General features: G+C 40.3%; 1 protein-coding gene across 2 annotated transcripts in view; it reads right to left on the bottom strand.

The window, feature by feature from the left end:
* CLMN (calmin) overlaps nt 1–12,900 on the bottom strand; it is a 479,452-nt gene that overhangs the window by 88,289 nt on the left and 378,263 nt on the right. For both annotated transcript variants that reach the window (XM_085626456.1, XM_085626457.1), the window contains exons 6-7: nt 9,921–10,111; nt 698–891 (exon numbers count right to left, since the gene is read on the bottom strand). In XM_085626456.1, the coding sequence (XP_085482582.1) occupies nt 698–891; nt 9,921–10,111 (385 nt within the window). The remainder of the gene's footprint in view (nt 1–697; nt 892–9,920; nt 10,112–12,900) is intronic.

Here is a 12,900-nt window from a genome sequence, read left to right as displayed (position 1 = left end):
GGTACCTGACTGGGTCAATAGAGCAGCATTTTGTGATTGCTTTTTAAAATATGAAATAAAAAGATTTCTGGCAGTGTTGGGACCAATCCCTACTCAACCTGAAACATTTTCTACAATTCACAAAGGGGTTTGGGCTGAACAGGGACACCTTCTCCTTTTGCGATTATTACCACCCTAAATTTGGACACACTGATACATTTAGTACCAGTTTGGTATTTGAAAGGGGGACCCACAATCAGTAAGTAGTCGCCATTCTATTTTAGGAGTCAGTAAAACATTACCACTTCTTAAAATTGGATTAGTAAATGGTCTAACAACTTTTGCACTCGCAATCTCTGAATCAGAGTATTTGCAACCACAAAAACGTTTTCAACATCTGGCCCCAGATTCTGTACAGCCACTGTACTACTTACCAGAATGTAAACCTGGTCATGTGTCAAACCCCGTAATTCATCCCTCTTCTTAATCAATCTTCTACATGTACATTAAACGGATTCCCTTAATAAAAAGTAAGTGCCCATCCTAGACTTAAACATACTAGAGGTTTGTGCTACAGGTCAAGGATGTGCTATTTCCAGGAAGCCCCAAACCATTAATATTGAACCTCTTAACAACAGTTTTCTTCATTAATTTCACCCTTGAACCTCTATAATATTCCGGTTTCAACGTAGATCAGTATCACAGATGCCACAATCACCTTCTGGCTCCAGAAGTCTTGGAATGTTAAGACTTTGAAAGGCTATCCTGAAGGCATTCTCCAAATTTTCCCGAGGTGATCTATCCAAGGCGTCCTTCATATCTACCAAACTGGAATCGACTGCTTTGATGATGGCCAAGAAAGCAAGACCACTCCGCCAACTGGTGGCAAAGTCTTGCACTGCAACACCATACCTGGAAACAAAAGAGGTGTTTTACAGTGTATCAGAAAACCAATTAAAAGTAGTCATATGTTCGTTTTGTAGCTCCACTATCAAATGTACATGAGTCAAATAAGGAAATCCTTTATCTTATAGTCAATGTAGGGATTCATGCTACTATGAATTTTAGCCTCCATTACTAACAAAGGGCTCGAGAATGACTTCTTGGAGTAAACAAAACAGTAATGTAACAAGTGTTTTTTCCCTTGCATCAAAAAAAGGAAAATATTTCACATTTAGCAATATAAGAAATCTAGTATGAATGAATAACTGCTCTTGAGAAATGCCACACCAAGGTGTTTGGTTCCGTACGACTGCAAAATGAATACTCGGAACATTTAGAAGCAGCTGATAAGGATTGGCTGAAAATGTTCCCAATCACAATCATTAGCATGGACGTCATATAGGGGTCGCAGTTGTTACCCCTAGCTTGCCCCTTGCTACACCTGGCACTGCCTTAGAGGTGGCAAAATCACTGCCAAGAACACAGGGGTGCCTCGCATTATCAGAGTCAGTATCTAACTTTGTTTTCTGCCCATTTTTATTACATTAATATTGCATAATAGGTTATTATTCACTATCAGTGTAATAAAAAGTGGAGCTTCCGGTGAGGAAGAGGATTATGTTCAAAACCTTGTGCCTGGTATACAAGGCTTTACACAACGCTGTCCCAGCATTTTTCACTCAGAACCTTACCCCCTACTGTCCATCCAGAGCACTGCGCTCTTCCAGCTCCCTGGACCTGGTGATCCCCCGAACTAAATCTGTCAACTGGGGTGACAGAAGATTTTTTGTGGCTGCTCCAAAATTATGGAACACACTGCCTCATCCCATCAAGACCAGCACGTCCCTCTCGTCTTTCCGAAAAAACCTCAAAACCTGGCTTTTTAATCATTGATCTCCCAGTCCCCTTGTTGGCTAAACATTGCAGATACTTAGCGCCGAGATGCCCACGGGCCTTCGTTTCGCGCTTTACAAATGTCAATAAATAAATAAATAAATAAATAAAGCTGCAACATCTGGACAGTCACTGGCATCTTAGATCAGAAGAATTAAATGGTTTTAATGTACGTTGTGTGCGTGCATGTGGGTGAGAGTGAGTTTGGGTAACAGAGTGTACATGTGTGAGCTTGTATGTTTGTATATGGTATTGTGGATGTGTGAGTGTGTGAGTGTCAAAATGAGTGAGTAAGTATACATGAGTCAGAGTGAGTGAGAGAATGAGTGATTCAGGGTGAGAGTGAGTAAACAAGATTAGGTGAATATGAATGAATGCAATTCAGTGCTAATGATAGAATGAGTGTGCATAAGTGAATGTAAGTGAGCATGTATTGGTATGCTTGCAGATCCAAAGTTGGACCTGGCATGCTTCTTGACTTATAGAAGCACCCTTGACAAAATGTTGGTACTGGAGTACTGGAGTCAATGCTTCCATATGAGATACGTCGGCAAAATCCTACTGCTAGCACTCTGTAGGTAAATTTTTACATGGAGCACCCATTAAAAAATGCCAGTGCTGGCCTCCTGGAGGAAATTCTTGGGATAGTTGGCACCTGTGACAAATTGCTGGTGATGGCACATTGGAGGAAATTCTTGCATATCAAAGGACAACTGTGGCAAGGTCATGGGGCCATCCATTACAAAATGTGGCCCTTGACATATTAGACATAACCTTTGACATAAGGGACCTCCGTAGTGCACGTGAAGCAGTGTTAGAAACAATCAGGCACTGGTATATTGTATGTAATGTTTGGGCAAAAAGGGCCACCATGGCAAAATGCTGGTCCTAGCAATATAGGTAATTTTTTACATAAGGTGGCACCCATAGGACATTTTAAAAACATAATTGGGTGAACCCATGGGGACTGTCAGACTTCAGTCGCTTGGCACACCATGGAGAGTGGCATGGGTGGGTCATACCACCAAAGATGAAAGAGGAGACTGTATAGTGGTTAACTTCAATGACCATCATCTGGTGAGGAACTTGCTGACTACACTCCTCATTCAACCTTCACCCGAAACAGAGATCTATGAAGTCCCATTAGGCTTTTTTTTACAGACCCTTAAGTCAAAATATAACGGGACAGAGACATGGAAGTTCTACTACCCTCCCCTTTTTCATCACAGTCCGACAAGAAATTAGCTAGCTTTCCAATATATATAAGCAACCAATTTGCCCCATTAGAAGGTCTTGACGAATGTGATTGACATGGGGAAGACAGGGTGACTCCACAAGCATGCAGGAGCTGTGCCAACAACTCCCCGAAGATTCTAACTGTAAATGAGATGGGTAATGATTCCTTAAAAATAATCACCTGGAACATAGCGCGGCTAAGGCCATAATTGGGCGATTTAGAAATGGTCAGGCTTATAACTTGTTATGACCTAATATGCTTACAGGAAACTTGGAAAATAGGCACAACCCATATAGACGGATTTAGTTTTTTTTGTACAGCAGCGATCCCTTCAAGAGCAGGCAGAGAAAGAGGGGGTATCCTGACCTTGATTAGAAATACATTAAGACTTAAGGTTTTTGGTTTTTATAATGAGTCCCCTAACTACCACCTGTGTGTGAAGGATTTCGGGGAAGCGATCTGCTTCAAATTAATTATTACAACAATAATTTTGTTGGCGCGATGTCATGGGTGGCAGATTCACTTGAGAAGGCGATTGCATCAATCGTCACAGCTCATCATAATAACCTCAATATCCTATGGATGGGAGATTTTAATGCGCACAGCTGTGGTAAGATGGCCAAACCAGTGTGTGGCCTAACTGCTGAGGAGGGGGAATTAACACCACATTTCTCACTTAATGCCTATGGTGATTCCATTAATAGACTCCTTACAATAAGGAACTTAGAAATGATTAACCCAGCTGACACTTGCACAGGTCTTTTAGAGAATACATTTGGTACAAGTTCCTAGGGTTCTACAATTGATTTTATATTTGTACCTTCTCCCCAAAAAGCCCTTTTTACCAACACTGAAACAAACTTTTCAGTTTTTAGTGACTATGCAGCCATATCCTGCCTATTGAAATGAGAAGGAAGACATAAACCTTTGCTGAAGAGAGTACCAAAACTCCATATTGCGAGAAAGGATGGAATAGTCCTGAAATGTAGCAAGATTAAAAAGGAGGAATTCATCCCTTTGATTGTCGAGATAATGGCTTGCCTTGACCCATACATAGACCCAAGCAGTGCAGTTATAGCCTTTGAAACTATACTGGGTGAAGTAAGATGCAACCTAACACGTACACTGTCTCCCCACAGTACCTTAGTAGCTCACTAGTTCGATTCAGCCTGCACGAAGACACTAACTAACTTACACACAGCCCTCAAGTCAAACCCTAGAGATAAGGACTGAGTTAGGCTCTTGCAACACTTATATAAAGAAGAACGGAAGGTTAGACTTAAAACTCTAACGGAGGAGCCCTGGGAAAATCTCCATCAGGCCGTGATCTCAAACAATTCAAGGGACTTTTGGGCACAGACCCTAATCTAGACGTCCATGTGGACAAATATACTTAGGAGGCATATTTTTCCAAAATATTTGGGCTCTCACAAGAGGGTAGTGAACCTTTCCTGAATTACGCAATGACAGACCTTAAACCTATCATGATTTTTAATATGGCAGAGGTCAGACATGGGCTGATGTAGTGCAGCGCTGTTAAGGCCCCTGGCCCTGATTGAGCCACCATTGAGTTCTTCTTTGAAAACTCTGACCTCTGGGTACCGTTATTAACCAATGTTTTTAATGTGACAGCTAAGGTGGGGCCACTAGAATCCCGGAAAAAGACAATTATAATCCCCATTCATAAACAAGGGGACAAATCACTGCCAAAAAAATATAGATCCATATCTTTATTGGATGGTACAGCCAAATTAATGGGATGACTACTTCTATATGGATTAGAGAAGTGGGCTAAAGAGAAAATATCAAAATACCAGCACAGTATGGCTTTAAGAAGGAGAAAGGGACATTGAATCAATGCTTAAATCTGAACATGATTATAGTAAAATATACCCCAGTCAAAAAAGGAAAGGTCTATAAGGAGTTCATGGACTTATCAGCAGCCTTTGATTGCGTCTCCCATTCACAGCTTTTGAGAGTTATGGAGGAGATGGGCATAGATGCAGCAATGATATTATTCATACAAAAGTTGTACTCCTAAACCTCAGCATGTTTTTGGCATGGAAACCAGGGGGAATGCATGAGGCAGTTTCCCATTAACAGGGGAGTCAGGCAGGGATGCGTTCTCACACCCACCCTGTTCTCAATTTATACAAATGGTGTGGAAGCCGCCTTATTAGACTCTACCTCAGCTGTTCCCACGGTGACCTTGGTCAGTGTCCCTATACTCCTCTATGCAGATGACGCAGTGCTCATAGCCCGGACTGGCATGGCACTGCAGAAACTCATAGAGGAGTATGTGAAATTTATGAAAAATCTGGAACTTCAAGTCAATGAAACAAAATCTTTCATTTTAGTGACAGGGCAACGGCCAAAGAAACTTCCACTCTTCCACGTTGCGGGACGCAAAGTAGAAGTGACAGAAACCTTTTCTTATTCAGGGGTTGTGTTTAATAGAATGAACACTTGGTCAAATATGGTAGCTGACAGAAGCCTCTTATTGGAAAAAAGTATCATGGCCATATTTTCCTTTATCAAAAATCTGGGGTCTAAGCCACTGGAGGTAATTAAAAAGATCTATATGGCAAAGGCTGTTTCTGTAGCCATATATGGGACAGGCGTGCACGGTATGGTGAAAGAAGATGCCCTCCAAAGCATTGAGGATAACTTTCTGAAGAAACTCTGAGCCCTTCCCAAAAGCTGTTCAAACATTAACTGTCATACTGAGCTGGATGTACTATATATATCAGACATTGTCCGCCTATTCAACTTTGGCACTCACTGCGGAGAAGGGAAACTGTTAAATTGACTCAAAGTATTATGAGGGACTGCTTAAGCCTCGACTATGTGCGTAAGGTCCACTGGCTTCAATATGTTAAAAACACTTTAAGTTTTATGGGTTTGCAGTCATTGTTTGTGAATACAGCCAATTGCCTGACCATTTCTAAAACGCAAATTAAAAATAATGTTCTTAACTAAGATCACTAGAGAGAGATTGGAAAACAATTGCAACAAATTTATGGTGTCACTATATCTGAAGGCTCTTAATATTAACTTTGATGTTAATTCCTATCTAACGTTTGTAACAAATCCTCGACACCGATTTATTTTAATAATGTTTCGAATAACCCTTATACCATGCATGTTATCTTTTTCAGTAAATTTTATGTGGCGCCTCGTAAAAGATTTATTCTACCCCTCATGTGGAAATATAAATTTAGGCAATGTTTTCCAGCACTATATTTTTTACAGATGTTGCCTGACCATTTTGTATGCTATTGTTTGTTATCTTACCTTTGTCTTTCATTAATGAGTGGAAGAACTCAACCGTAGGAATGAAATAATGGAATTTATGATTGTTATGGGGATGGCAATTTGATATATACATTTTCCTTCTCTCATTTCTTTTTAATAAGCTTTTAGTTTTTTAATTATATAATACATGACATCGTGACTATTCTTTTTAATGTTCTATTGATGGCGCTTAGGTATATCATTCATAAAACCCACTGAATGAGAGAGATAATTAAAGAAAGAATGTTAGCTTTACGGAAGTCATAGCTAGGGAAATAGGAGCACTTAGCGGACCCTTTATTGAGGTTTTTGCAATCTTTTTCCAGATTTTAACGTATTATCGACATAATGGGGTGGGGAGTGGCGAGACATGATACCGTTCGGTTATTAACTTTGTACTTTGCACTGATATTTTTGGAAACAGACAATTTAGATTGTACTGTACTTTTATGACCTATGTCCTTTTAGATCGAATAAAGTGATTGATTGATTGATTGACTACTTCAGAAGAAGCTGAGGGAGAATGCAGCCGGTTTTTCACCCCATCATTCAGGTGCGAGGCAGCTTTTGCAGTGCTCCCTCTTTTGGGTGGAGGTGGCAGGGTAGTGCAATTAGCCCTGCAACCTTTACGGGCAAGGCAATAACAGTTGTTAATTACCAGGCAATTCTCATGTGCCCTCAGCTGGGGCTTGGGCCTTTAAGTGGGGAAAGGGTAATAAATGACCGTCCTGCCACCCTTTCCTATAGGCCTGCTACAAACATAGGGAAAAACGCCACGGGAAAGGTCTTCTTGAATTAGCTTTCCCTGGATATGTCCCAACTGCTGGTTGGCCAAAGGCCCTGAGATTCTAGCAGAGGCTAAGCCAGGGATTCTACTCCTGGAGCCATCAGAAAAGCAGCAGAGGCCATAGTTTGCATACTTATGTGAGTTTCTAATCCATTGTTCTGTTCCAGTAGAAGGATGCTGTCAGCAGGAAAGTGAGTTTCCACGACTTACAAAACCGTACTGTGGTGAACAGTCCAGTAGGCCATCGCATAATTAACTCACAGGCAACACAAACATACCTCTGGGTACTTTATGAGAACTTTTGTTCAATACTTAACTTTTTCAGTATGTCTATGATTGGAGATTTTAGTGCCTTTGTCCAATCATTCTCCTGTACCACTGCACTCCATCTGCCAGTCCATAGGTTTTTTTTGCACATTTAGTTTAACACTCAATTAATTGGGCGGGGCTACCACCACTTGCTCTGTGAAGGACAGGCCACTGGTTGACATGTTTTCAATGGCGGAGACAGCTAAGGTTACGCCATCGGAAACCTGGAAACACCCCTCCTCAAAATAGAAAAAATATGCACGTGAGTTCCAGGCCATCTGCCACCATTACTAAAATTGGCCTTGAGAGCTCAGCCTTGCCAATTCTTGAAGAGGCAGTGCTCTTGGATCCAGGGAAACACCCTCACACACCTCTTGTGCAATGCCACTTGCTTGACAATCAGTGTGGAGCTGGCAGTAGGATTCCCCTCCCAACTATAAAGAGCGATTTCTCAGATTAGGGCTGTCATCAAAAGTTACAGCAAGGGGAAAATGCAATTTTGGAATCCAGGAACCATAGTTCCTCTTAGCATACGTGCACAATCTATTCAGTCATTCAATGAGTAACCGGAGTGTCACTACAATAAGCAAACAAATATGTATGTGGCAAATCAATTTCATAATAAATTTCAGGCCCAATCTGGTGACATCAAATATACATTAAAGTCTAAGGTTTATATTTATGATGAATAAAAAACAAGACACATGAAACATTTCACTCAACACGATAAGAACAATGTAAAAGTAGGGAATAGTGAGGTAGGAAACAGTAATCAAATTAGATCAACAACTAGACGAGCAGACAAGCAACCTCTACAATGGGATGGATAAGGTCAACTAAAGTGAAACCTCATTCTATTGCATGATAAAGACTGAAGACAGACTCCTACGTCGCCTAAAAACAGACTTACTGTGGACTGCTCACAGTAATGCATGATGGCACCGGCTTGTTTACATCGATCGCAAGCACTCACAACAAGACTTCCATTACATTTAGCACTGCAGTCCATCTCACGTCTATGCTCAGTGTTATTTACGTAAACAAAATAAGACAGGGTGGCACAGACTTCAGGAGGAAAGTACAAAGAGGCCAATACACTTTAGAAGGAGAGGCAGAAAAACACCGACAATTCAGGAGCGTGAACAGGCACCCAGGTGGACATGGACACCAGCAGAGAGAGAGGGGGGCACTGCGGCAGAGAGAAGCAGACACTGCAACAGAGAGTCAAAGGCCTGGCCAATGGGAGACATGAAGACGGAGTGACAATGCCGGTTCACGTTTGGGAGGAGAGTGTTTAAAACATTTGCGAGCTCTGTGATATTTTTGTCACTTTCTCATTCTCAGCTGTTTGAACAATGATCACACTTAGATCCCCAAGCACAGCATATGGCACTGGGCAAATGTTTCAGCTCACTTCAGCCCTTATCTCCTGTCTCTGCAGATGCAATTAGCCGTCCTCCTTACATAAATTAGTGCACTTCAACGCTAGAGGTAGTCGGAGAATAATTTATTTCACTTTTTTTTTTACAATTTCTATTGCTTTTTGTTTTTGCAAGGGCCCAGCAATTAATGCACACCGTTGCCGTGAAGCTTGCGTGTCCTGATGTGCGCACATACTTAGTTATTATTTTATCTTTCTAAATTGTCTGACTGCCATTTTGGCATGATAAAATAATAATAAAGTCCACGAAAAAACTATTTTAAACCATTCACAGATGTCCGCCCCTGAATGCATGTGCGAGTATGTGACGGCAGCCATTTTTTAAAAGTTTTTGCTGTAAGTATAACAAACAAAATCTAAAATGCCCACTAATATGGGAGCATGTAGTGTATTGCATAGTAATTGCATTTAAATAGCGCGTACTACCCCTGACAAGGTGCTTTTTCTGTGTGTAGCATGCTACTCCGGAACCCGTAAAGGATTAGTGGTGAGTTAGTATAGTGAAATATTAAAGTAATTTGAGTGGTGGATATGTTAGTCAGTTATTTGGATTGAAAAGGATAGTGGAGTGATAGAAGAGGGATAAAGGTTTGCATTTATATGTACACACATGGGCAGATATCTTTGAATGGAGTCCCACAAGTTTAACAATAATCATTTCAAAATGGACGCCCATGTGTGTGCATGCACATTTATTCCTCTCTAAATATTTTTCCATTTCTTTATCATTCTTTATGGTTCTAAGATGGGTGACATCCTTTCAATGAGTAGGTCACCTTCAAATGGTAAATAATGATAAAGTATTTCTAACAAATTCTAATTTGGCCACCCACGCATGAGTACATGGATTGGCATTTTCAGTGCTATTGAAATTATTTATTGGTGACCATTGGTTGCTCGTGTGAGCAACTTAAGCATTGACAAATCTAAAGCCAGACCTACTAGCGTTGCCAATGCCTTATTTGCAATGTTGTTGAGTTGCTGATCTTAGTCCATTAACCAAGGTTTTGTCTATAAATAAAATCTAAAATGCTTACTTTCTTGTTCTTTGTTGAACCCAGTGCAAAAGGGCTCTAATTGCTTTTCTCTGGTCTTTTATAGTAAGAGACATGTTTCTTTCTGTGTTCGGAGTGCTTGGGTGGGATGTATCGGAGTCCGTTCCACTGGGAAACGATGACAGACTGGAAGACGAGGACATATGATTGAGGTTTCCTGTAAGTTCTTTGATCTGTAAGAGAGGGAAATATAAGGACACATTTAACTACTACTATGATGCAGCAGTGTCATTCACAAGTAGCCACAAAGAAAAGTAAGGTAGGATCAGGGAAGCAAATCGTTACATTTTGAAACACCCTCTACTACTGCTTCAAAGTATACTTACTACCAGCCAATAGGACGTGATGCTTTTCACTGATGTGTCTGCAAAATCCCATCATCCAGACATGTTTCTGCGTAGTGGGGAGGAAGGGATTATGGAGAGTGGTGTGTGGGCCATGAAGATCACTAGGGATGTTGGCAGTGACCATGCCTTCACCTAGGTGTTGCCCTGAGCAAAGGTCTGGCCAGTTTCCTTAGGAGTAGTCTTGTAAAAGAGTGTTGCCTATTCCATTTCGTGTTGCTATTATACGCAGGTGGTTTCAAAAGAGTTTCTGAGTGAAGTATGTATTCTCCAAATAAAGCCTTCAGATTTAGCTCAGGCAAGACTGAAATCCACCTAAAGGCTATTATTCAATTTGGTGAGCGAGGTCTGGTTCCACATTCTTTTTTTCAAACCAACGTTATTGGCATTACCAACAATAAAGAGACGTTTTCAGTAGGAAATGCAACAATTTAGATCATTCGAATTTCTTGAGTACACAATTGTGTGCAGAAACGTTTACCAATGCAAAGTCATAGTATTAACACCATGTCTGACCAACTTTCATGTAGTCAATGAACACTTCTACTTTAGTTGATTCGTTTGTTAACCGTACCTGCAACTGTTTCACCCTCAATATCTGTCCCTTTATTTAAGGAACTGCGTCCCCCTCAATACCTGTCCCGTTTATTTAAGGAACTGCGTCACCCTCAATACCTGTACCTTTATTTAAGGAACTGTGTCACCCTCAATATCTGTCCCTTTATTTAAAGATCTTACCGATAAATGCTCCCTAGGGAGAGGGTGCAGCATTACTATCTGGCGTGAGAGGATGGGGCAACAAGAAAATGTAATGATTTCACTCCTTCTTTTAGTCTTTGGACATACAAGATTGATACATCCTAAAGGCCCACAACCTTAGTCTTTCAACCAAAGCTACTCCTGAATGGTAAAGTCAGCCTTCAAATTTAACAATGGAAGACTTTTTGTTGATAAAGGTAAGTTCCTAGATTTCCAATTTATAGTTTATTACTTTTGTTGGGCTTCCTCACTGAAACATACTTAAATTAGCTTTGTGTTGGTTTATCATGAATCAAAGCAAGCTAGCTTCTGGTGTAATACGGCTATGAGAGAGAAGGACATGGATTATTGTTTGCTGAAGTTCATATTGGTCATTCTAACGCTCAGCATCATGGTTTTTAAAAAAAAATCTTTGTTGATTACCATCATAGCTATAATAATAAAATGTCTTGCATTCAATCATACATTGCAAAAGAAGATGGCACAAAGAAAATTAAATGGACAGCATATGCAGCTTCACTTTCTCAGTGTATCTAGCAATCTTCAAGCTCACCAAATTCAATATTTAAGAACATTCTGCGCTGTAGATCTTCTTTTGAAAACAGCAAACAGAAGCAATTGTAATAATCAAAGGGTGTATGTCCTGCTGGAGGGAGCAGAGGGTGATTATGCATTTGAATATTTTACATTTCAAGAGAACTTTTTAAACTTCCACAGGATACTACTACTACTAGCAGGTACTAAGATAAATACTTCACTGCGTATAGATTTAGAGGAACCAGAAGACCGCTCAACCTAGCTTTAATCTCACAATGAGAATGGCAGAGACTATTTAATCAATAGAGGTTCGCAATCAAAGTTTAGCACTTATTAAATGTAATAATGTAATCCAATGTTATCCAATGGGAGAGATAGGCCTCACAGTAGTGAAATACAAAGATGGGAGTTGTTCACTACCAGGACATGTAAAACTTAAAGACACATGTACTACATTGTAAATACAATGCATCATGCCCTATAGGTTGCTTAGGGCCTACTTTAGGGATGACATATGTATTAAAAAAAGGAAGCATAGGCCTGGAAAAATATTTATTTTGCTGTGTCAGTGACAGACCAGAGACATTTTTCAAAGGGATGCTTTAGTAAGTGGCACAATAAGTGCTGCAGGCCCAGTAGCAAAAAGAACAACTGATGGACAGAATGCATAACAATGTCATACATTCACCCCAGTACAAAGACCTGGGCCTAAATCCATCGTTATTTTGCTCTGCCAGTTTGGACCCAGTAGCAGCATTTAATTTACAGGTCCAATGTATCACTTTCCTAGGAACTGGTAAATTAAATGTACCAATCAGGTGCCGGCCAATTTTACCATGTTGTAGGGATACAGCACAAGCACTTTAGCGCTGGTTAGTAGTAGTAAAGTGCACAGAGTCCTAATGTAAAAAATTGAATTTCAGAAGACAGGAGGGGAGAAGGCAAAAAGTTGGGGAAGACCACACCAAAGATGTCAGGTTTTTTATAGCCTATGTGGGATTCAACGGTTTTCTATAAGCTCTTGAGTGGTCGGTTATTCTGGATGGGTTGATAGCCATGAAGTGCTAAGATTTTATAATGTTTACTGATCTGTTGTCATACAGTTGCATATGCCTAAATGATTTCTGTATTTAACATGTTTTGTATGATGTCATACATTGCAGAAATGAAATATGTAACAGAAAGGGGGAGCAGAGAAGTAAAACATTAAAGTGAAAACACAAGCTGGATATATTGGATTAGTTTGGTCGTGTTCGTAAGCTAATGCCTCCCAGTTTTATAAAAGAAAACTGATGAGAACTCGTCCTCTTATAGTTAATGGT

This window comes from Triturus cristatus, chromosome 9 (assembly GCF_964204655.1).
Source record: "Triturus cristatus chromosome 9, aTriCri1.1, whole genome shotgun sequence".
NCBI lineage: Eukaryota > Metazoa > Chordata > Amphibia > Caudata > Salamandridae > Triturus > Triturus cristatus.
The sequence above is the reverse complement of the archived record's forward strand: the minus strand, read 5'-3'. Positions and strand labels throughout refer to the sequence as shown.